The sequence below is a fragment of the Bombina bombina genome, chromosome 5 (genome assembly GCF_027579735.1).
Source record: "Bombina bombina isolate aBomBom1 chromosome 5, aBomBom1.pri, whole genome shotgun sequence".
Classification (NCBI taxonomy): domain Eukaryota; kingdom Metazoa; phylum Chordata; class Amphibia; order Anura; family Bombinatoridae; genus Bombina; species Bombina bombina.
In genome coordinates, this window is record NC_069503.1 from 431587268 (window position 1) to 431614042 (window position 26775).

The 26775-nt window shown below is 39.2% G+C and overlaps 1 protein-coding gene across 1 annotated transcript in view; it reads left to right on the forward strand.

Annotated features, from left to right (window-relative positions):
• SH3BP5 (SH3 domain binding protein 5) overlaps positions 1 to 26775 on the forward strand; it is a 257965-nt gene that overhangs the window by 164763 nt on the left and 66427 nt on the right. Inside the window, exon 3 of the mRNA XM_053714281.1 lies at positions 11331 to 11459. Coding sequence (XP_053570256.1) covers positions 11331 to 11459 — 129 coding nt within the window. The remainder of the gene's footprint in view (positions 1 to 11330; positions 11460 to 26775) is intronic.

Sequence of the window (26775 nt, forward strand, 5' to 3'; positions counted from 1 at the left end):
ACTGTAGCTTACATCAACCATCAGGGAGGGACAAGAAGCTCCCTAGCTATGATGGAAGTATCAAAGATAATTCTCTGGGCAGAGTCTCACTCTTGCCACCTGTCAGCAATCCACATCCCGGGAGTGGAGAACTGGGAGGCGGATTTCTTAAGTCGTCAGACTTTTCATCCGGGGGAGTGGGAACTTCATCCGGAGGTCTTTGCCCAAATACTGCGACGTTGGGGCAAACCAGAGATAGATCTCATGGCGTCTCGACAGAACGCCAAGCTTCCTCGTTACGGGTCCAGATCCAGGGATCCAGGAGCAGTCCTGATAGATGCTCTGACAGCACCTTGGGACTTCAGGATGGCTTACGTGTTTCCACCCTTCCCGTTGCTTCCTCGATTGATTGCCAGAATCAAACAAGAGAGAGCATCAGTGATTCTAATAGCACCTGCGTGGCCACGCAGGACTTGGTATGCAGACCTGGTGGACATGTCATCCTGTCCACCTTGGTCTCTACCTCTGAAACAGGACCTTCTTATACAGGGTCCCTTCAAACATCAAAATCTAACTTCTCTGAAGCTGACTGCTTGGAAATTGAACGCTTGATTTTATCAAGACGTGGGTTTTCTGAGTCAGTTATTGATACCTTAATACAGGCTAGGAAACCTGTTACCAGAAAGATTTACCATAAGATATGGCGTAAATACCTATATTGGTGTGAATCCAAAGGTTACTCTTGGAGTAAGGTTAGGATTCCTAGGATATTGTCTTTTCTACAAGAAGGTTTAGAAAAGGGTTTATCTGCTAGTTCATTAAAGGGACAGATCTCAGCTCTGTCCATTCTGTTACACAAACGTCTGTCAGAAGTTCCTGACGTCCAGGCTTTTTGTCAGGCTTTGACCAGGATTAAGCCTGTGTTTAAAACTGTTGCTCCACCATGGAGTTTAAACCTTGTTCTTAATGTTTTACAGGGCGTTCCGTTTGAACCCCTTCATTCCATTGATATAAAGTTGTTATCTTGGAAAGTTCTATTTTTAATGGCTATTTCCTCGGCTCGAAGAGTCTCTGAATTATCAGCCTTACATTGTGATTCTCCTTATTTGATTTTTCATTCGGATAAGGTAGTCCTGCGTACTAAACCTGGGTTCTTACCTAAGGTAGTTACTAACAGGAATATCAATCAAGAGATTGTTGTTCCTTCTTTATGCCCAAATCCTTCTTCAAAGAAGGAACGTCTACTGCACAACCTGGATGTAGTCCGTGCTCTAAAATTTTACTTACAGGCAACTAAGGAATTTCGACAAACGTCTTCTCTGTTTGTCATTTACTCTGGGCAGAGGAGAGGTCAAAAAGCTTCCGCTACCTCTCTTTCTTTTTGGCTTCGTAGCATAATTCGTTTAGCTTATGAGACTGCTGGACAGCAGCCTCCTGAAAGAATTACAGCTCATTCTACTAGAGCTGTGGCTTCCACTTGGGCCTTCAAGAATGAGGCCTCTGTTGAACAGATTTGCAAGGCTGCAACTTGGTCTTCGCTTCATACTTTTTCCAAATTTTACAAATTTGACACTTTTGCTTCATCGGAGGCTATTTTTGGGAGAAAGGTTCTTCAGGCAGTGGTTCCTTCTGTATAAAGAGCCTGCCTATCCCTCCCGTCATCCGTGTACTTTTGCTTTGGTATTGGTATCCCAGAAGTAATGATGACCCGTGGACTGATCACACTTAACAGAAGAAAACATAATTTATGCTTACCTGATAAATTCCTTTCTTCTGTAGTGTGATCAGTCCACGGCCCGCCCTGTTTTTAAGGCAGGTAAATATTTTTTAATTTATACTCCAGTCACCACTTCACCCTTGGCTTTTCCTTTCTCGTTGGTCCTTGGTCGAATGACTGGGAGTGACGTAGAGGGGAGGAGCTATATGCAGCTCTGCTGGGTGAATCCTCTTGCACTTCCTGTTGGGGAGGAGTAATATCCCAGAAGTAATGATGACCCGTGGACTGATCACACTACAGAAGAAAGGAATTTATCAGGTAAGCATAAATTATGTTTTTTTACAGTTTTTGCCGCAGCTATCTCATATGCCATGATATATCAATATAATAATATTATATTGTGAATCTGCTGGGCCTGCTAAAAAAAAACAATATATAATTTATGTGGGTCACTTATTGAAATGTGACTTACAATAAATAGGGTTTAAATGTAGGTAGTAACAAAGGCTCAACTGAGGTGTAAAAAAAGGCTTAGCTGTGAAAGGGTTAAAGGGACAGTCTAGTCAAAATTAAACTTTCATGATTCAGATACGGCATGTAATTTTAAACAACTTTCCAATTGACTTTTATCATCAAATTTTCATTGTTCCCTTGGTGGTATTTTTGAAAAGCTACACCTAGGTAAGCTCAAACTGATTTCTAAACCGTTGAAAACCGCCTCTTAGCTCAGAGCATTTTTAATTTTTTTCACAGTTAGACAGTACTAGTTTGTGTGTAATATAGATAACATTGTGCTCACTCCGGTGAAGTTATTTAGGAGTCTGCACTGACTGGCTAAACTGCATGTCTGTCAAAAGCACTGAGATAAGGGGGCAGTTTGCAGAGGCTTAGATACAAGGTAATCACAGAGGTAAAACATATATTAATATCACTGTATTGGTTATGCAAAACTGGGCAATGAGTAATAAAGGGATTATCTATCTTTATAAACAATACAAATTCTGGTGTAGACTGTCCCTTTAAATAACACCACACCAGTGTATTGCAATGTAAAAAATAAACAGTGCGTTTGTTATTCAAATAACCCCTTAATTCAAAACATACACAACAGACCTCTGTATTAATTTATTATAAAGTCACCAGAATCTCTTTATGTAGAGTTGAATGTATTAATCACAAAATGTAGACATCAGCCTGTCTTGGAGTTTCTGCATTATTGTAGTGAGTAATTACTGTATTAAGAAATATGAGTTGCTCCAAAGTGTATTTGACTCCTAGAAGGGTGGAATATTTCTTAGAAAACAAATATTACTGGTGCAATCAATCTCCTTTGCTTTCATTTGAGGGACTGTTATGTCCTTGATTTTATGCTTTTGATTATTCACTAAACATTACCTAATATATTTTACTCAGTAACATTTTAATCCTGGACTGATTACTGGATAAATATGCGGAATCTGTTGGCGCTCTACAAATAACCGATAATAATAATTGGATACCGCACTGTAAAATTTGTTTCTTTCATGTAATTAACATCAGTTAAATAAAATGAAGAGCATGCAAGTATTGCATTATTTCCTTTATTGTTGCTTGTAGTAACTCATCTAGAAAGCTGTATAATAACCTGTGTCTAAGATTATATCACTAAGTATGCACATAATGTTCCTAAAGCAGTTGATTTGTTCCCCTTAATGTGTTCAAAATTAATTGAGACAAAAGTATTAATTGCATTAAAATGGCATCTAAGTTCATTTTTGTATTTAAAATTGCTTGGGGGTTTTCATTGAAACCGCAACCCATTGTCCTAGAGAACGTGCCAGTTTATATGGGCTGAGGATGCAGGAAAGGCATAACTGTTTATCTTGTCACTCTCTGTACACAAAGGCCAATATATATATAAAAAAAAAATTAAAAAAAAATGATGATGATTTCAGTGATAAAAAATAAACCAAAAAGGGATAACTACATTTTATACTCTGGTATAAAAAGTCATTGGAAACAAATTAAAGGAAAAACATAATTTATGTAAGAACTTACCTGATAAATTCATTTCTTTCATATTAGCAAGAGTCCATGAGCTAGTGACGTATGGGATATACATTCCTACCAGGAGGGGCAAAGTTTCCCAAACCTCAAAATGCCTATAAATACACCCCTCACCACACCCACAATTCAGTTTTACAAACTTTGCCTCCTATGGAGAGGTGGTGAAGTAAGTTTGTGCTAGATCCTACGTTGATATGCGCTCCGCAGCAGGTTGGAGCCCGGTTTTCCTCTCAGCGTGCAGTGAATGTCAGAGCGATGTGAGGAGAGTATTGCCTATTTTGAATGCAGTGATCTCCTTCTACGGGGTCTATTTCATAGGTTCTCTGTTATCGGTCGTAGAGATTCATCTCTTACCTCCCTTTTCAGATCGACGATATACTCTTATATATATATACCATTACCTCTGCTGATTTTCGTTTCAGTACTGGTTTGGCTTTCTACAAACATGTAGATGAGTGTCCTGGGGTAAGTAAGTCTTATTTTCTGTGACACTCAAAGCTATGGTTGGGCACTTGGTTTATAAAGTTCTAAATATATGTATTCAAACATTTATTTGCCTTGTCTCAGGATGTTCAGCATTCCTTATTTTCAGACAGTCGGTTTCATATTTGGGATAATGCACTTGAATCAATTATTTTTTCTTACCTTAAAAATTTGACTTTTTCCCTGTGGGCTGTTAGGCTCGCGGGGGCTGAAAATGCTTCATTTTATTGCGTCATTCTTGGCGCGGACTTTTTTGGCGCAAAAAATCTTTTCTGTTTCCGGCGTCATACGTGTCGCCGGAAGTTGCATCATTTTTGACGTTCTTTTGCGCCAAAAATGTAGGCGTTCCGGATGTGGCGTCATTTTTGGCAAAATAATGTGGGCGTTTTATTTGGCGCCAAAAAATATGGGCGTCGCTTTTGTCTCCACATTATTTAAGTTCATTTTTTTCTTTGCTTCTGGTTGCTAGAAGCTTGTTCATTGGCATTTTTTTCCCATTCCTGAAACTGTCATTTAAGGAATTTGATCTATTTTGCTTTATATGTTGTTTTTTCTCTTACATATTGCAAGATGTCTCACGTTGCATCCGAGTCAGAAGATACTTCAGGAAAATCGCTGTCTAGTGCTGGAACTACCAAAGCTAAGTGTATCTGCTGTAAACTTTTGGTAGCTATTCCTCCAGCTGTTGTTTGTATTAATTGTCATGACAAACTTGTTAAAGCAGATAATATTTCCTTTAGTAATGTACCTTTACCTGTTGCAGTTCCATCAACATCTAAGGTTCAGAATGTTCCTGATAACATAAGAGATTTTGTTTCTGAATCCATCAAGAAGGCTATGTCTGTTATTCCTCCTTCTAGTAAACATAAAAAATCTTTTAAAACTTCTCTTTATACAGATGAATTTTTAAATGAACATCATCATTCTGATTCTGATGACTCTTCTGGTTCAGAGGATTCTGTCTCAGAGATTGATACTGATAAATCTTCATATTTATTTAAAATGGAATTTATTCGTTCTTTACTTAAAGAAGTACTAATTGCTTTGGAAATTGAGGATTCTGGTCCTCTTGATACTAATTCTAAACGTTTAGATAAGGTCTTTAAATCTCCTGTGGTTATTCCAGAAGTTTTTCCTGTTCCTAATGCTATTTCTGAGGTAATTTCCAGAGAATGGGATAAATTGGGTAATTCATTTACTCCTTCTAAACGTTTTAAGCAATTATATCCTGTGCCGTCTGACAGATTAGAATTTTGGGACAAAATCCCTAGAGTTGATGGGGCTATTTCTACCCTTGCTAAACGTACTACTATTCCTACGTCAGATGGTACTTCGTTTAAGGATCCTTTAGATAGGAAAATTGAATCCTTTCTAAGAAAAGCTTATCTGTGTTCAGGTAATCTTCTTAGACCTGCTATATCATTGGCTGATGTTGCTGCAGCTTCAACTTTTTGGTTGGAAACTTTAGCACAACAAGTAACAGATCATGATTCTCATAATATTATTATTCTTCTTCAACATGCTAATAATTTTATCTGTGATGCCATTTTTGATATTATCAGAGTTGATGTCAGGTTTATGTCTCTAGCTATTTTAGCTAGAAGAGCTTTATGGCTTAAAACTTGGAATGCTGATATGGCTTCTAAATCAACTCTACTTTCCATTTCTTTCCAGGGTAACAAATTATTTGGTTCTCAGTTGGATTCTATTATCTCAACTGTTACTGGTGGGAAAGGAACTTTTTTACCACAGGATAAAAAATCTAAGGGTAAAAACAGGGCTAATAATCGTTTTCGTTCCTTTCGTTTCAACAAAGAACAAAAGCCTGATCCTTCATCCTCAGGAGCAGTTTCAGTTTGGAAACCATCTCCAGTCTGGAATAAATCCAAGCCTTCTAGAAAAGCAAAGCCAGCTTCTAAGTCCACATGAAGGTGCGGCCCTCATTCCAGCTCAGCTGGTAGGGGGCAGGTTACGTTTTTTCAAAGAAATTTGGATCAATTCTGTTCACAATCTTTGGATTCAGAACATTGTTTCAGAAGGGTACAGAATTGGTTTCAAGATGAGACCTCCTGCAAAGAGATTTTTTCTTTCCAGTGTCCCAGTAAATCCAGTGAAAGCTCAAGCATTTCTGAATTGTGTTTCAGATCTAGAGTTGGCTGGAGTGATAATGCCAGTTCCAGTTCTGGAACAGGGGATGGGGTTTTATTCAAATCTCTTCATTGTACCAAAGAAGGAGAATTCCTTCAGACCAGTTCTGGATCTAAAAATATTGAATCGTTATGTAAGGATTCCAACGTTCAAAATGGTAACTGTAAGGACTATCTTGCCTTTTGTTCAGCAAGGGCATTATATGTCCACGATAGATTTACAGGATGCATATCTGCATATTCCGATTCATCCAGATCATTATCAGTTCCTGAGATTCTCTTTTCTGGACAAGCATTACCAGTTTGTGGCTCTGCCGTTTGGCCTAGCTACAGCTCCAAGAATTTTTACAAAGGTTCTCGGTGCCCTTCTGTCTGTAATCAGAGAACAGGGTATTGTGGTATTTCCTTATTTGGACGATATCTTGGTACTTGCTCAGTCTTTACATTTAGCAGAATCTCATACGAATCGACTTGTGTTGTTTCTTCAAGATCATGGTTGGAGGATCAATTCACCAAAACGTTCATTGATTCCTCAGACAAAGGTAACTTTTCTGGGTTTCCAGATAGATTCAGTGTCCATGACTCTGTCTTTGACAGACAAGAGACGTCTAAAATTGATTTCAGCTTGTCGAAACCTTCAGTCACAATCATTCCCTTCGGTAGCCTTATGCATGGAAATTCTAGGTCTTATGACTGCTGCATCGGACGCGATCCCCTTTGCTCTTTTTCACATGCGACCTCTTCAGCTCTGTATGCTGAATCAATGGTGCAGGGATTACACAAAGATATCTCAATTAATATCTAAAACCGATTGTACGACACTCTCTAACGTGGTGGACAGATCACCATCGTTTAATTCAGGGGGCTTCTTTTGTGCTTCCGACCTGGACTGTAATTTCAACAGATGCAAGTCTCACAGGTTGGGGAGCTGTGTGGGGATCTCTGACGGCACAAGGAGTTTGGGAATCTCGGGAGGTGAGATTACCGATCAATATTTTGGAACTTTGTGCAATTTTCAGAGCTCTTCAGTCTTGGCCTCTTCTGAAGAGAGAATCGTTCATTTGTTTTCAGACAGACAATGTCACAACTGTGGCATACATCAATCATCAAGGAGGGACTCACAGTCCTCTGGCTATGAAAGAAGTATCTCGAATTCTGGTTTGGGCGGAATCCAGCTCCTGTCTAATATCTGCGGTTCATATCCCAGGTATAGACAATTGGGAAGTGGATTATCTCAGTCGCCAAACGTTGCATCCGGGCGAATGGTCTCTTCACCCAGAGGTATTTCTTCAGATTGTTCAAATGTGGGAGCTTCCAGAAATAGATCTGATGGCGTCTCATCTAAACAAGAAACTTCCCAGGTATCTGTCCAGATCCCGGGATCCTCAGGCGGAAGCAGTGGATGCATTATCACTTCCTTGGAAGTATCATCCTGCCTATATCTTTCCGCCTCTAGTTCTTCTTCCAAGAGTAATCTCCAAGATTCTGAAGGAATGCTCGTTTGTTCTGCTGGTAGCTCCGGCATGGCCTCACAGGTTTTGGTATGCGGATCTTGTCCGGATGGCCTCTTGCCATCCGTGGACTCTTCCACTAAGACCAGACCTTCTGTCGCAAGGTCCTTTTTTCCATCAGGATCTCAAATCCTTAAATTTAAAGGTATGGAGATTGAACGCTTGATTCTTGGTCAGAGAGGTTTCTCTGACTCTGTGATTACTACTATGTTACAGGCTCGTAAATCTGTATCCAGAGAGATATATTATAGAGTCTGGAAGACTTATATTTCTTGGTGTCTTTCTCATCATTTTTCTTGGCATTCTTTTAGAATTCCGAGAATTTTACAGTTTCTTCAGGATGGTTTAGATAAAGGTTTATCTGCAAGTTCTTTGAAAGGACAAATCTCTGCTCTTTCTGTTCTTTTTCACAGAAAGATTGCTAATCTTCCTGATATTCATTGTTTTGTACAAGCTTTGGTTCGTATAAAACCTGTCATTAAATCAATTTCTCCTCCTTGGAGTTTGAATTTGGTTCTGAGGGCTCTTCAAGCTCCTCCGTTTGAACCTATGCATTCATTGGACATTAAATTACTTTCTTGGAAAGTTTTGTTCCTTTTGGCGATCTCTTCTGCCAGAAGAGTCTCTGAATTATCTGCTCTTTCTTGTGAGTCTCCTTTTCTGATTTTTCATCAGGATAAGGCGGTGTTGCGAACTTCTTTTGAATTTTTACCTAAAGTTGTGAATTCCAACAACATTAGTAGGGAAATTGTGGTTCCTTCATTATGTCCTAATCCTAAGAATTCTAAGGAGAAATCGTTGCATTCTTTGGATGTTGTTAGAGCTTTGAAATATTATGTTGAAGCTACTAAGTCTTTCCGAAAGACTTCTAGTCTATTTGTTATCTTTTCCGGTTCTAGAAAAGGCCAGAAAGCTTCTGCCATTTCTTTGGCATCTTGGTTGAAATCTTTAATTCATCATGCCTATGTCGAGTCGGGTAAAACTCCGCCTCAAAGGATTACAGCTCATTCTACTAGGTCAGTTTCTACTTCCTGGGCGTTGAGGAATGAAGCTTCGGTTGATCAGATTTGCAAAGCAGCAACTTGGTCCTCTTTGCATACTTTTACTAAATTCTACCATTTTGATGTATTTTCTTCTTCTGAAGCAGTTTTTGGTAGAAAAGTACTTCAGGCAGCGGTTTCAGTTTGAATCTTCTGTTTATGTTTTTCATTAAACTTTATTTTGGGTGTGGATTATTTTCAGCAGGAATTGGCTGTCTTTATTTTATCCCTCCCTCTCTAGTGACTCTTGCGTGGAAAGATCCACATCTTGGGTAATCATTATCCCATACGTCACTAGCTCATGGACTCTTGCTAATTACATGAAAGAAAACATAATTTATGTAAGAACTTACCTGATAAATTCATTTCTTTCATATTAGCAAGAGTCCATGAGGCCCGCCCTTTTTTGTGGTGGTTATGATTTTTTTGTATAAAGCACAATTATTCCAATTCCTTATTTTATATGCTTTCGCACTTTTTTTCTTATCACCCCACTTCTTGGCTATTCGTTAAACTGAATTGTGGGTGTGGTGAGGGGTGTATTTATAGGCATTTTGAGGTTTGGGAAACTTTGCCCCTCCTGGTAGGAATGTATATCCCATACGTCACTAGCTCATGGACTCTTGCTAATATGAAAGAAATGAATTTATCAGGTAAGTTCTTACATAAATTATGTTTTTCCTTTAATTTGTTTCCAATGACTTTTTATACCAGAGTATAAAATGTAGTTATCCCTTTTTGGTTTATTTTTTATCACTGAAATCATCATCATTTTTTTTTAATTTTTTTTTTTTTTTTTTTATATATATATATTGGCCTTTGTGTACAGAGAGTGACAAGATAAACAGTTATGCGTTTCCTGCATCCTCAGCCCATATAAACTGGCACGTTCTCTCGGACAATGGGTTGCGGTTTCAATGAAAACCCCCCAGCAATTTTAAATACAAAAATGAACTTAGATGCCATTTTAATGCAATTAATACTTTTGTCTCAATTAATTTTGAACACATTAAGGGGAACAAATCAACTGCTTTAGGAACATTATGTGCATACTTAGTGATATAATCTTAGACACAGGTTATTTTACAGCTTTCTAGATGAGTTACTACAAGCAACAATAAAGGAAATAATGCAATACTTGCATGCTCCTTATTTTATTTAACTGATGTTCTTAAACAATGTATTTTATGTAACTATTACTTTGTCCTTGTAATTTGTACCCATATAGTTGTAATGTAGATCTGTATCTTTTGGCACAGTGTTCTCATGTGGAAACGCATATATTCACTTACAAAGGAGACGTTTCTGGCTGCAGAGGCTTCTCTGTCTTAGTGATTAATTACCAATATCTGCTTTTATTATGTGGATAATACAGTATTTGGTAAACTCTTCATTGTATTGGGAGATGCTTGAAATTATTTGCAGTTTTAAAGGACATTATTATAATTAAATTCTCCCAGTTCCTTTAGAACATTTTATTATTAAAGGGACACTCAGGTCAAAATTAAACTTTCATGATTCAGACAGAGCAGCAATTCTAAACAACTTTCCAATTCACTTCTATTAACATAATGTGCACAGTCTTTTTATATTTACACTTTTTGAGTCACCAGCTCCTAGTCAGCATGTGCAAGAATTCACAGAATATACGTATATGCATGTGTGATTGGCTGATGACTGTCACATGATACAGGAGTGGAAATAGCCATAACTTTAAAATTTGACAGAAAAAAGTACTACTCATTGAAGTGCTATTGTCTTTTTTATCATGCATTTGTTGATTATGCAAATCTACGTTATTAACTGGTCTTTTAATGCAAAATTAAACTCAAAATGTAATTCTCTGTAAAATGTTTAATTATGAATAATTAAAACAATTTGCAATTTACATTCATTATATATCTTGCCTGCATTTCCATTAATAAAACTCAGAATATTGAAATATTTCCACTCCCCCCTTAGAGGCTGGAGTGCGTTCCATAGAATGCAGATCCCTGATACTCCTACATGCTGCACAGTGCTTGGTTGATATGTGCAGTAGTTTGCATATATTCCTTATTGGCCCAAGCAAAGATAGTAAGATAAACAACTAAGGCTTTTTATGGAGTGTGTGTTGGGTTTGTAAATTTATTCATATTTGTAATGCTTTTCAAACATTTATTTTGCTGGCAGGTCATTTGTTATGCAGTGAGTAATTTCACAGATATCTGTTACTATCTAATATAACGCACAATACATAATAGGTAACTGTATTATAGAGCTTTGGGTTCATTCCGCATTTGCTTCTCACTTAACTGACTTACATTTTTGTAAAAAGATGTTTGTTTGTTTTTCCCAGGAAGGGATAGTTTGATTCTGCTCTTCCTTTTACATATCAACAATCTATATATTTTTTTCCTAACTTCAGGATGCCCGGCAGAAGTTCCGCTCTGTGCTGACAGAAGCTACCCTGAAATTAGATGAAATGCTAAAGAAAATTGGCAAAGCTGTGGAGGAGTCAAAGCCTTACTGGGAGGCCCGTAAAGTAGCCAGACAGGTAAGTCAATGTCAAAAAAGATAAACATCAATAACCCATTCACAGTAGTACACATTTAAAATTAATTTAATGTTATATAGATAGAAGCATAGTAACAGCTCCCATAAATACACACATACACAGACCTCTACTATTTATGAATGCAAATCTGACTCTCAAATGCATTTAAAGTGAGACTCAAGTCAAAATGATATTTATTTCCATAAGACAGTTAGAGGAGAGTCTATAACGATACTGTTTCAGTGTCCTTACTTTTGGGAAATACAACACCAGGCCACCAGGAGAAGGCAAAGACACCCCAGCCAAAGGCTTAAAGGTCCCTCCCACTTCCCCATCCCCAGTCATTCCTTGTCTTTAGTCACTAGAGGAGGATGGCAGAGAAGTGTCAGAAGATTTGAATAGTCCTTAAATGGGTATGTTCCCTTCAAGAAAGGACTGGAGTTTTAAGTAATCATATAAACCTCTCAGTGAGAGTATTGATGAATGTTAGAGTCTGGAGATGCCAGGAAAGTTTTTCTGCAAAGAGATCCAGGCTGTCTAGCTAACAGCTCCTGTGCAATCAGTGTAAATGAGTTACACTGCCTGTCAGAACACAGCGGCAACACTGTCACTCTTGAGAGGCTGTATCTGTTACAAAGCATAGATCTTGGAGGGTAAGTCAACTTTATTTTACTATTTAGCAGGGACTCCTGTTATTAGGGATAGATTCCCCCACAAACAAGGAAAAAGGGGGGGGGGGGGCACTGCTTAAATAATGCAATGGTCTAGAACTCTCATTAAATATATATAACGGATCGCAGACCCTCATTATACAAGTGACCAGTCCCATATTTATAAGAAACAATGCCAGTCTATGACAGTATTCAATCCATTGGGTTGCACAGTATTCTGGTGGTGGATTCACCTTGCTTCTGTTTGCAGGAGTATCTTATTCCGATCACCCCCATGTTTCAGAGGGGGGATGTGATCAATCAAGACAAAACGTAGATCATTCACCGTGTGGCCGGCCTCCACGAAATGCCTTCGCCACTGGCTGCTCACTCTTCTTATTCTTTATGGCAGTCCTGATAGATGATCTGTGGTTGGCAAATCATGTCCAGGCATTGTCTGAAGTCTTGCCGACATAGAATCTCCCACAACTACAATTCAACAAGTAAACCACATAAGTGGTGGTGCAGGTGATAAAGTGTCGGATGGAGAATCTCTTATTGGTATGTGGATGTCCAAAAGTGGTGCCTGGTACCATTGCACTACAAGTCATGCATCCTGCACATCTAAAGCAGACCTGTTTCTTATTCTGTTGGAGCCAACTGGCTTTTTTGTAGTAATGGGAAGGGTCTGTGATCATGAGCGTGTCCTTAAATTCCTATTTTTTTTAAAACCTACTCTGGGATGTTTCCATTCATTAAATGGAAGAGATGGATCACTTTTAATGATATTCCAGTGTTGGTTAAGGCTCTTACCCAGATTATTCATAGCAGAACTATATACTGTAGTGAAGGTCAAGCATTGTATACTCTCCTTATCTATATTAGCAGCCGTGATATCCAAGTCTTCAACCATTCTTTTACTCTGATCGATAAATCTTGGATCGTAGCCTCACTGTTCAAATTTGCATGCCATTTCAGATAGCTGGGACTGTCTTATTGCTGGTTTGCTGTTGTTCCTTGCCACACGGATCATCTGTGCCTTGAGAATGGCTTTCAGTAGAGATGTTGGATGATTACTCGTTGAATGAAGCAGTGAGTTTCTGTCCGTGGGTTTGCAATAGAGGGATGTTTCCAATTGATTTTGTTCTTTCTTGAAGATCTTCAGATCCAAGAACTCAATCGATCTCTCATTATAATTGAGTTTGAATTTCACCGGGTTGTCTAAGGCATTCAAGTGGTCAAAACATCTTGTTAGTTGCTCCACTGTGCCACTCCATACAATAAAGAGGTTGTCAATGTAACGACGATAAAACTTTACCTCAGGTTTACAAAAAACGTCCATCACTGTTACCACATACTTTTCCATGAACAAGTTGGCCAGGGACAGAGCCACATTCAATCTCATGGCTGTCCCTGATTATAGACCTCCTACCTTTATTTATTTGTGGTCATATCTCTCTGTGTTGTTATGTATTATATAGTATAAGAGATGTGGACATTCTGTTGCAGTCTAAGTCAGACATGCTAAAGGTTAGCTGTAAAAACTCCAATATTACTATTTATTTGCTACTATGGATTTGCCAATATCTAAATGCTCTGTTCCTCTAATGAGGGTATATTGCTCTGGTTAAGATTTATAGGTCACATATGACTAATTCACTTCTATGCATTATCAAGCTCAGACTGATTTTCTTTATCATGTTATACACTGTATTTGTTTATTATGTGATGGGGTGGTTACCATGACCACCATTTTGGCTTTTTTTTTGGTCCTAATTGGGGGGTGGGGCTTTGAATGTTTGCTAAATATTGTTTATTATATGTATACACTGTGTCTGATGAAGGGGATTCGGTCCCTGAAACGTCACTACTTTTCACAGTAAAGAATTTTTAAAAAGACCAGAGAGTGCAAGTCTTCTTGTTCAGTTGTATTTAAACTTTACTAGCACCCTGGCAGTTGCTGGACTAAGTGAGAGTGCTCTCCTTTTGTTACTATATATATATATATATATATATATATATATATATATATATATATATATATATATGTGTACTGCCTTGTTTTCTATGGAACACTTTGTGAAGGTTTGGGCTCAAATAGACTGCGTACCTTTTTGGCAATGGAACAGACAGGTTTCACTCTTGTTTTTGTGAGTTCTGCAGGTTCTAAATAGCTTTGCACGCTTTTTCTTATAGTAGGGGAGGTCCCTTCTTGCGCACCACGTAATCGGGTGCGGCTCATTTCGGCTTCCTTGCGATCCTACTGCTGCAACTCTGGCTATCCTATGGAGAGCGTCCTATTACTGTCTGGGTCTAGGAGGTGGTGAGTGCCCCAGCTATTGGGGTTATAAAGGTGCCTCTTCTTACTAATAAACATTAGCCCTAGAGGAATTGTTGTTTAAATGTTTTCCTTACTGTGGGATTGCATCTTCAGCAATGGAGGACTCTGATAATATGTTAGAAGGTTCTGCACCTTCTATTATAAATAATAATACCCGTTTATATTGTGAGAAGGCGGTGGTTTTTCCACCTGCTCAATTTTGTTCCAATTGCCTGGGTACCATTCTAAAGTCTAAGAAGGGTGCTAAATCTGCTAACCCCCCTAGCATAATTAGTCCCTCTGAGCCATCTGCCTCTCAGGATTCTGTGGTCCGGGAGATGTCTACCCTATCCCCTCAAACCACTTCACATGCAGATCCCTGCGGCACACCTAATACTCCGGCTGGATGGGGCTTTTTCCCTGCAGACTTTACCATGCAGTTACAATCTGCTGTGTCTCTGCCCCTGAAATCCTTACGTATCTCTGGAAAACGTAAGCGAAAGGTTAAACATGGTTCTACTGAATTAGATTCAGCTAATTTCCAATCGGATTTAGCCAGAATGTCTCAATTGTCCGAGGATGAGTTAACCTCTGTAGCATCAGAGGGTGAATTCTCAAAGTCGGAGACTTCATGTACTAAACCCCCTCCTTCTGAGGAGCCCTCCTTTAGATTTAAGATTGAGCATCTGCGTTTTTTGCTAAAAGAGGTTTTGTCTACATTAAAGGTTCCAGAAGCATCACTTCCAGAGGAACCCAAGATTTGACAGACAGAGTTTGAGGACAGATAGGTTCCACAAACTTTTCCTGTCCCAGTTCGCATGGCGAATATTATCAGTATAAACAAACAACATACTCTCGTTGGCGTCAAAGTTATCAGTAGTTAGTGGGAAAGAGTTGGAACTCCTTTCTCCCCTTCGTCAACTTTTAAGAACTTATTCACGGACCCTGATTCTCAGCTGGAATTGTGGGGTTCCATCCCTAAGGTGGATGGTGCCATTTCTATGCTAGCCAAGCATACCACTATCTCTCTGGAAGATAGTTCTTCTTTTAAGGAACCCATGGACAAGAAGTTGGAAAGTTTCCTGAGAAGAATGTTCCAACACACAGGATTTTTATTTCAACCAGCGGCAGTTGCCGCTGTGACCAGGGCCACCACTTACTGGTGTGAATCTCTGTCAGAGCTTATCAAGGTGAAATCTCCCCTTGAATATTCAGGAGAGGATTAAGGCTCTAAGAATAGCTGATTCCTTTATCTGTGATGCGAATATGCAGATTATACGTCTGAATGTAAAGGCTTCAGGTTTTGCGGTTCTATCTCGCAGAGCTCTCTGGTTGAAATCTTGGTCTGTGGATATGGTTTCTAAATTCCAGACTCCTTACCTTACCTTTCAAGGGGAAGGTTTTATTTGGTCCAGGCCTGGACTCTATCATTTCTACTGTTACCGGAGGAAAAGGTGCTTTCCTTCTGCAAGATAAGAAGAACAGACCTAAGGGATGGCAGTCCTCTAATTTTCGTTCCTTTCGTTCACACAAGTCCCAGAGAACTCAATCGTCCTTAAAGCCTGAGCAACCCAAGAGTATCTGGAAACCTGATCAGTCCTCGAATAAGTCCAAGCAGACTAAGAAGCCCGCAGATAACAAATCTGCTCGAAGGGGCAGCCCCCGATCCTGGGATCATATCAAGTAGGGGGCAGACTGTAGTTTTTCTCAGACGCTTGGTTTCAGGATGTTCAGGACCCTTGGGTACTGGAGGTTGTATCTCAAGGGTACAGAAAAGGATTCAAATCTCATTCGCCCAGGGGCAGATTCCTCCTCTCCAGACTGTCAACAAGACCAGAGAAGAGGACAGCGTTTTTTGGATTGCGTAAGGGATCTATTCTCCTTAGGAGTAATAGTCCCGGTACCTGTATCAGAAAGAGGTCTGGGGTTTTATTCAAACCTCTTCATGGTTCTCAAAAATGAGGGAACTTTTCGTCCAATTCTGGACTTGAAGTTCCTAAACAAATTTTCTAAGCGTCCCCTCCTTCAAGATGGAGACGATCAGATCGATCCTTCCTCTGGTTCAGGAAGGACAATTTATGACTACCATCTATCTGAAGGATGCATACCTGCATTTTCCGATCCACAAGGATCATTTTCAGTTCCTAAGGTTTGCTTTTCTGGATCAGCACTTCCAGTTCATAGCACTTCCATGTGGCTTAGCTACTGCACCCAGGATATTTACAAAGGTTCTGGGTGCTCTTATGGTGGTGGCCAGAACTCAAGGTATTGCAGTAGCACCGTACCTGGACGATATCTTGGTACAGGCACCATCTTTTCCTCTGGCAAAATATCACTCTGATTTTCTTCTGAGTATTCTTCTGTCTCATGGATGGAAGATAACCTTGGAAAAGAGTTCTCTTACTCCAAATACCAGGGTGAATTACCTGGGAACGATTATAGACTTGGTATTCATGAGGATCAGAGACGTTGCAAGCTGACATCAGCGTGCCTTGCCCTCCAGGCTGCCTCAAGATCTTAGGTGGCCCAATGCATGGAGGTGATTGGACTCATGGTGTCTTGTATGGACATTATTCCTTTTGCCAGATTCCATCTCCGACCTTTACAACTATGCATGCTGAGATAGTGGAAGGGCAATCATTCAATCTCTTGGTGGCTTTGTCAAGATCACCTGTCTCAAGGCATGTGCTTCTTGAGAGAGTCCTGGGAGATTGTGACTATGGACGTCAGCCTTTCAGGCTGGGGAGCAGTCTGGGTTGCCAGGAAGCCACAAAGTTTGTGGACTCAGGAGGAGTTCACTCTTCCTATCTATTTTTTGGAATTGCGGGCAATCTTTAATGTGCTGAAGGCTTGGCCTCTTCTGGGTTCGGCCCTGTTTATCAGATTCCAATCAGACAATATAAGATGGTTGCTTACATCAACCATCCGGGAGGAACAAGAAGTTTCTTAGCAATGAGAGAAGTGTCCCCAATCATAGAATGGGCAGAAGCCCACGGCTGTGTGCTTTCAATGATCCACATTCCGGGTGTGGACAACTGGGAAGCAGACTTCCTCCGCAGACTATGTTTTCACCCTGGGGAATGGTCTCTCCACCCCGAGGTGTTTGGAGAGATTTGCAGCAGATGGGGGATGCCGGAAATAGATCTTATGGCCTCTCGTCTCAATGCCAAACTACCCAGGTACGAGTTGAGATTGAGGGATTCTCAAGCAGAGTTAATAGACGCTCTAGCGGTTCCATGGAGGTTCAGACTCATATCTCTTTCCTAGAGTGCCTTTTCTCCTTCGTGTAGTGGCCCGCATCAAGCAGGAGCTAGTATCGGTGATTCTAATTGCTCCATCCTGGCCGTGAAGGACCTGGTTCGCGGACAGCTTATGGGCATAGTTGTTTCATTCTCTTCCCAGCACCATGCAGCCTAAAGAGAGTGCAGTGTATTCATTTTAATTTATCAATTTCTTAGTATTAAATGACAATATATTGCCTGCAAAGAATGATTAGATTATATGACTGTTTGATATGTCTGTGTGTGTGCACAGGTGCGGTTGCTTTGTCCTTAATTGGAAAAACAAACCTTCAACAACCTAAATATGAAACCAGAGTTTAATGCCATCACTTCTTTACATAATCTGTGCAAATTCTCAATTTTTGTGTAACACGTAGACCTAAAATTGCATTTAAAAAAAAACATTATATAAAACGTTGTTTATCCAAATTATCTGATATCCTTGGAATTCAATTGCCACATTCAAAATATTACCTTTTACCACATGTTTGAACCTTTCAGACATTTTCTCCATCATTCTGGTCTTTTTTTTCTCCTCAACTTCATCAAGGGCCACATTTTCATTGTGCTTTGGATGTGCTGCCCATGCGCAGTAATTGGTCAGTATTCGATGACAAAGCCTTTAAAGCTGTTGGTGACATCACTGGAAAGCCTCTGTGTGTGAGTTAGCTGCGTACTTACAGCCTTATGTTAATAGGAGCTGATGTGTAAAGCCAACTGGGAGTGAAACTTGTCTTAATGTTGTCAGCATTTTTTTCTTTTTCTTCTGTAGATCTATACATTTTCCTTCCATGTTTAACTTTGTACTTATCCAAACAGGGTTGAGGTGCCCCAAAGTGTCCATTATATCTCAGTGCCCTGAATATCTCAGTGCCCTGAGTAACACTAAATAACGCTAAATTGCACTAGAAGGCTGAACAGTAGATGCAAAATACTTAGCTAAAAGGGACGCTATATTGTACATAATCCTTTCCCTTAATGAGTTCACAGTCACTACAGGGAGTGCAGAATTATTAGGCAAGTTGTATTTTTGAGGATTAATTTTATTATTGAACAACAACCATGTTCTCAATGAACCCAAAAAACTCATTAATATCAAAGCTGAATATTTTTGGAAGTAGTTTTTAGTTTGTTTTTAGTTTTAGCTATTTTAGGGGGATATCTGTGTGTGCAGGTGACTATTACTGTGCATAATTATTAGGCAACTTAACAAAAAACAAATATATACCCATTTCAATTATTTATTTTTACCAGTGAAACCAATATAACATCTCAACATTCACAAATATACATTTCTGACATTCAAAAACAAAACAAAAACAAATCAGTGACCAATATAGCCACCTTTCTTTGCAAGGACACTCAAAAGCCTGCCATCCATGGATTCTGTCAGTGTTTTGATCTGTTCACCATCAACATTGCGTGCAGCGGCAACCACAGCCTCCCAGACACTGTTCAGAGAGGTGTACTGTTTTCCCTCCTTGTAAATCTCACATTTGATGATGGACCACAGGTTCTCAATGGGGTTCAGATCAGGTGAACAATGAGGCCATGTCATTAGATTTTCTTCTTTTATACCCTTTCTTGCCAGCCACGCTGTGAAGTACTTGGACGCGTGTGATGGAGCATTGTCCTGCATGAAAATCATGTTTTTCTTGAAGGATGCAGACTTCTTCCTGTACCACAGCTTGAAGAAGGTGTCTTCCAGAAACTGGCAGTAGGACTGGGAGTTGAGCTTGACTCCATCCTCAACCCGAAAAGGCCCCACAAGCTCATCTTTGATGATACCAGCCCAAACCAGTACTCCACCTCCACCTTGCTGGCGTCTGAGTCGGACTGGAGCTCTCTGCCCTTTACCAAACCAGCCACGGGCCCATCCATCTGGCCCATCAAGACTCACTCTCATTTCATCAGTCCATAAAACCTTAGAAAAATCAGTCTTGAGATATTTCTTGGCCCAGTCTTGACGTTTCAGCTTGTGTGTCTTGTTCAGTGGTGGTCGTCTTTCAGCCTTTCTTACCTTGGCCATGTCTCTGAGTATTGCACACCTTGTGCTTTTGGGCACTCCAGTGATGTTGCAGCTCTGAAATATGGCCAAACTGGTGGCAAGTGGCATCTTGGCAGCTGCACGCTTGACTTTTCTCAGTTCATGGGCAGTTATTTTGCGCCTTGGTTTTTCCACACGCTTCTTACGACCCTGTTGACTATTTTGAATGAAACGCTTGATTGTTCGATGATCACGCTTCAGAAGCTTTGCAATTTTAAGAGTGCTGCATCCCTCTGCAAGATATCTCACTATTTTTTACTTTTCTGAGCCTGTCAAGTCCTTCTTTGACCCATATTGCCAAAGGAAAGGAAGTTGCCTAATAATTATGCACATCTGATATAGGGTGTTGATGTCATTAGACCACACCCCTTCTCATTACAGAGATGCACATCACCTAATATGCATAATTGGTAGTAGGCTTTCGAGCCTATACAGCTTGGAGTAAGACAACATGCATAAAGATGATGATGTGGTCAAAATACTTATTTGCCTAATAATTCTGCACTCACTGTAGTTATGTGAGCAGCATAGTATTAAATGTATTGGAAAATTGCCCCTTTACATTTGTTCTTGCAAATTCCGTAGTTGCCTTTGCTCATTAAAACCATTAACGGTAATAAAAAAATTAAAAAAACAGTACCTAAGTATCTGCCTTTGTGTATTGTGAGACACAGATTAGATGAGGTCTGCTTTTCCCATATACTAAGCCGATTTGAATATGAGTGTTTTTCATGATCAGAAGCAAGTATTCCAAATACTAAAATATACTCAAAAACAGGTCTCAGACAGACCCTCGTCAGTTAAGTTTCCAGTTTATTTACATATATTTTACTAGACAGAAATATTGGACCGTCCACATAAATAACTAAAATCCTTGAAAACCTATGCAGAAAATAGAGAAGTATTGCTATTATGATCCAAGCTCTCTCTCTCTCTGTTTATATCAGTTTTAGTGAATTTGTATTTTATTTAAATATTATATATCTATGAAATGTGCATATGATGATGCATTATATAGTATTAAAAGTAAAATGTATGAAACATAATTAGAGAAACTGTCCATTCACAACTGCCACCTGAGATGCAGCATTGCTTGGAGAAATGTAATATTGCACAAAAACTCTCTTGTGCAACCAAAAGTTGGGGTTGCTTTTTAATCTTATGGTTGCAGGTTTGCTCAAGAGACGCCTAGATTTAGAGTTTGGCGTTAGCCGTCAAAACCAGCGTTAGAGGCTCCTAACGCTGGTTTTGGCCGCCCGCTGGTATTTGGAGTCAGTCAGGAAAGGGTCTAACGCTCACTTTGCAGCCGCGACTTTTCCATACCGCAGATCCCCCTACGCCATTTGCGTATCCTATCTTTTCAATGGGATCTTTCTAACGCCGGTATTTAGAGTCGTGGCTGAAGTGAGCGTTAGAAATCTAACGACAAAACTCCAGCCGCAGAAAAAAGTCAGGAGTTAAGAGCTTTCTGGGCTAACACCGGTTCATAAAGATCTTAACTACTGTGCTCTAAAGTACACTAACACCCATAAACTACCTATGTACCCCTAAACCGAGGCCCCCACACATCGCCGCCACTCTATTAAAAATGTTTAACCCCTAATCTGCCGACCGCACACCGCCGCCACCTACGTTATCCCTATGTACCCCTAATCTGCTGCCCCTAACACCGCCGACCCCTATATTATATTTATTAACCCCTAATCTGCCCCCCACAACGTCGCCGCCAGCTACCTACAATTATTAACCCCTAATCTGCCGACCGGACCTCACCGCTACTATAATAAATGTATTAACCCCTAATCCGCCTCACTCCCGCCTCAATAACCCTATAATAAATAGTATTAACCCCTAATCTGCCCTCCCTAACATCGCCGACAGCTAACTTCAAGTATTAACCCCTAATCTGCCAACCGGACCTCACCGCTACTCTAATAAATGTATTAACCCCTAAAGCTAAGTCTAACCCTAACACCCCCCTAAGTTAAATATAATTTAAATCTAACGAAATAAATTAACTCTTATTAAATAACTTATTCCTATTTAAAGCTAAATACTTACCTGTAAAATAAACCCTAATATAGCTACAATATAACGAATAATTATATTGTAGCTATTTTAGGATTAATATTTATTTTACAGGCAACTTTGTATTTATTTTAACCAGGTACAATAGCTATTAAATAGTTATTTACTATTTAATAGCTACCTAGTTAAAATAATTACAAAATTACCTGTAAAATAAATCCTAACCTAAGTTACAATTAAACCTAACACTACACTATCAATAAATTAATTAAATACAATACCTACAAATAAATACAATTAAATAAACTAACTAAAGTACAAAAAATAAAAAAATATTTACAAACATTAGAAAAATATTACAACAATTTTAAACTAATTACACCTACTCTAAGCCCCCTAATAAAATAACAAAGCCCCCCAAAATAAAAAAATGCCCTACCGTATTCTAAATTAAAAAAGTTCAAAGCTCTTTTACCTTACCAGCCCTCAAAAGGGCCTTTTGCGGGGCATGCCCCAAAGAAAACTGCTCTTTTGCCTGTAAAAGAAAAATACAACCCCCCCAACATTAAAACCCACCACCCACATACCCCTAATCTAACCCAAACCCCCCTTAAAAAAACCTAACACTACCCCCCTGAAGATCATCCTACCTTGAGTCGTCTTCACTCAGCCGAGCCACCGATGGAACTGAAGAGGAGATCCGGAGCGGCAGAAGTGATCCTCCAAGGGGCGCTGAAGAAATCTTCCATCCGATGAAGTGATCCTCCAAGCGGCGCTGAAGAAGTCTTCCATCCGATGAAGTGATCCTCCAAGCGGCGCTGAAGAAGTCTTCCATCCGGGCGATGTCATCTTCCAAGCGGGGTCTTCAATCTTCTTTCTTCAGGATCCATCTTGCAGACCTCCGACGCGGAACTTCCTGCTGGCCCGACGGACTACCGACGAATTAAGGCTCCAATCAGCCAATCAGATTGAGCTCGCATTCTATTGGCTGATCGGAACAGCCAATAGAATGCAAGCTCAATCTGATTGGCTGATTGGATCAGCCAATCGGATTGAACTTGAATCTGATTGGCTGAGTCCATCAGCCAATCAGAATTTTTTTACCTTAATTCCGATTGGCTGATAGAATCCTATCAGCCAATCGGAATTCGAGGGACGCCATCTTGGATGACGTCCCTTAAAGGAACCTTCATTCGTCGGTAGTCCGTCGGGCCAGCAGGATGTTCCGCGTCGGAGGTCTGCAAGATGGATCCTGAAGAAAGAAGATTGAAGACCCCGCTTGGAAGATGACATCGCCCGGATGGAAGACTTCTTCAGCGCCGCTTGGAGGATCACTTCATCGGATGGAAGACTTCTTCAGCGCCGCTTGGAGGATCACTTCATCGGATGGAAGACTTCTTCAGCGCCGCTTGGAGGATCACTTCATCGGATGGAAGATTTCTTCAGCGCCCCTTGGAGGATCACTTCTGCCGCTCTGGATCTCCTCTTCAGTTCCATTGGTGGCTCGGCTGAGTGAAGACGACTCAAGGTAGGATGATCTTCAGGGGGGTAGTGTTAGGTTTTTTTAAGGGGGGTTTGGGTTAGATTAGGGGTATGTGGGTGGTGGGTTTTAATGTTGGGGGGGGTTTGTATTTTTCTTTTACAGGTAAAAGAGCAGTTTTCTTTGGGGCATGCCCCGCAAAAGGCCCTTTTGAGGGCTGGTAAGGTAAAAGAGCTTTGAACTTTTTTAATTTAGAATAGGGTAGGGCATTTTTTTATTTTGGGGGGCTTTGTTATTTTATTAGGGGGCTTAGAGTAGGTGTAATTAGTTTAAAATTGTTGTAATATTTTTCTAATGTTTGTAAATATTTTTTTATTTTTTGTAACTTAGTTCTTTTTTATTTTTTGTACTTTAGTTAGTTTATTTAATTGTATTTATTTGTAGGTATTGTATTTAATTAATTTATTGATAGTGTAGTGTTAGGTTTAATTGTAGATAATTGTAGGTAGTTTATTTAATTAATTTATTGATAGTGTAGTGTTAGGTTTAATTGTAACTTAGGTTAGGATTTATTTTACAGGTAATTTTGTAATTATTTTAACTAGGTAGCTATTAAATAGTAAATAACTACTTAATAGCTATTGTACCTGGTTAAAATAAATACAAAGTTGCCTGTAAAATAAATATTAATCCTAAAATAGCTACAATATAATTATTCGTTATATTATAGCTATATTAGGGTTTATTTTACAGGTAAGTATTTAGCTTTAAATAGGAATAATTTATTTAATAAGAGTTAATTTATTTCGTTAGATTTAAATTATATTTAACTTAGGGGGGTGTTAGTGTTAAGGTTAGACTTAGCTTTAGGGGTTAATAAATTTATTAGAGTAGCGGTGAGGTCCGGTCGGCAGATTAGGGGTTAATACTTGAAGTTAGCTGTCTGCGATGTTAGGGAGGGCAGATTAGGTGTTAATACTATTTATGATAGGGTTATTGAGGCGGGAGTGAGGCAGATAATAGGTTAATACATTTATTATAGTAGCGGTGAGGTCCGGTCGGCAGATTAGGAGTTAATTATTGTAGGTAGCTGGCGGCGACGTTGTGGGGGGCAGATTAGGGGTTAATAAATATAATATAGGGGTCAGCGGTGTTAGGGGCAGCAGATTAGGGGTACATAGGGATATAAATATCTGTCAGGAATGATCAGATTACAACTAAACACAAGTATACTCCCTTATGTTAGGCAGTGAACAGGCCAGTATTATAGAGTTCATTATTTTTTGTGGTTAGTCTGAATAGGTCTGAAGCAAACATGAGAAAACAGGAAATAATGTGTGTAAAACTGTTTTTTCCTAGTGTACTCACCATGATTGCCTAAATAATTTAAATGTGAATGTGTATTTTGTATTGAAAATGTAAGATACTGCTTTTGTGTGAGTTATACCAACATCTTACTATTCTCTTCAGTTCTTAAAGGGACATACGTGCAAACCTAAAACTAGAGCATTTGTAATTGTTCTATTGCTCGCATATGTGTTTAACTCCTGCAGAGGTCCAGCCATGCACTACTGGAAGCTAGCTGGACACATCTGGTGGGCCAATGACATTTGGCATATGTGTGAAGCCATCGATCACAAGCTTTCTTCCTTTAGTGTATTGCTGAACCTGTGACTACCTAGGTATGTTTTTTTAACAAAGGATACCAACATAATAAAGTACTTTTGATAACAGAAGTAAATTAAAAGGTATCTTAAAATTGAATACTCTTATCTGAATCATGGAAATGTAAATTGGACTTTTATGTCTTAATATAGCCATTTCACTTGCCAACCAGTCACAGCTTCTGACTCATGAACAAGTACTGTCTTGCTGTGAAAAGTTAATATAATTAACTGAGATAAGAGGCGTCCTGCAAGGGCTTAGAAACAGACAGAGAATTAGAGTTTTAGACGTTTTAAAGTATATTAATATAACAAAGCTGGTTGTGCAAAGCTGGGGAATGAGTAGTAATTGCGCTATCTTTTTAAACAATAAAAAAAAAATCAATTAGACTGTCACTTTAAAGAGGCATTTGGCTCCCAAACTATTAAATATTTAAAAGAACATTTTAAACATTCCGGATATGTTTTGCATTAAATGGTATATGAGATTTAGTTTTCCTTTGGATTGTTTTGTGGCACACAGCTTACATAAAATAGTTTCACTTTGCTCAACCAATCAAGAGATACAACAGCAGAACCCCCTGCATGGTTTTTAGTGGCTCAACCAAATCCTCAAGTGACATGGATGTAGCAATGTTTGCCAGGATATGCTTTTGCTGTGGGATAACACATTTGCTGAGTTAGCATTATTTATTTTTCATACATAACATCCTTTTTAATATCGAATCCTACTTTAAATATATAAATTTCTGTTAAGCGAGACTGAACCTTACATGCTTTAGTGTAAATTGTCACTCATCTCCTAGCAAAATATTACATTATACCCAATTATCCTGCTGGCCTACATCTCTCTCTGTTACCTAATAAACTTGACGCTTCAGTAGATGACTGGAGAATGAGGGTTTATAGCCATCTTAAAGGTCACTGAAGTCATTTTTATGAATAGTATAAATCAACTATATTGTTGCAGAATCTGTTGGCGCTCTACAAATAACTTATAATAATAATTGTATACAGTACATTACAAACGTTCTGCAAGGGAAATTAACCCATTTAAAACTATGCTTTGTTATAAAAATTGCATTGTTTTGAAGTCCTGGAATATACTGCTTAAAAAAAGCCTCTTGAGATTTGTTTTAACTTATCTGCTGTGACCAATTAAGGACACATCTAAATAGCTTTGTAGCATGTTGCAGGGTTAGTGCTCTAGATCATGCTGGACATATTCCATCCTCTTTGGAGGCTCTTGAAAAAAACACAGCTTTCAAATTACAGGGAAATCATATGTATACAGTTTATGGTGGATTTAATGACTTGATAATTTGTGGCTAACTGAAGCAAGATCGGATGCTTCTATCTCTAATGTTACAAGTTCCTGTAATGTAGGCAGGGGGTGCACATCTGTGTTGCCTTCTAGTGGGAAATATCTAAATCCTTGTTAGTCTATGACAGTGTTTCTCACCCAAGGTCTGCAAGTACCCCCAACAGGTCAGGTTTTCATTATAGCTGAACCAGTGCACAGGTGATGTTATCAGCTGATCAGTAACCATGGTTACTAACCTGCTCTCACCCATCTGCTGATTATATTACCTTTGCACTGTTTCAGCTATAATGAAAACCTGGCCTGTTGGGGGGTACTTAAGGACAGCAGTTAAGAAACAATGGTCTACGAGACTGCAGCTCTAAAGCAGAGATCGACAAACTTTTTCTCTAAAGACCCAGATAGTAAATATTTTATGCTATTGCATGGCAAGGGGCAAAATCGAAAATGTATTCACACATACATATAATAATGTTCTTTAGCTATGCTTTAGAAGTGGTGCTGTCCAAATGAGGTTGGCTTACG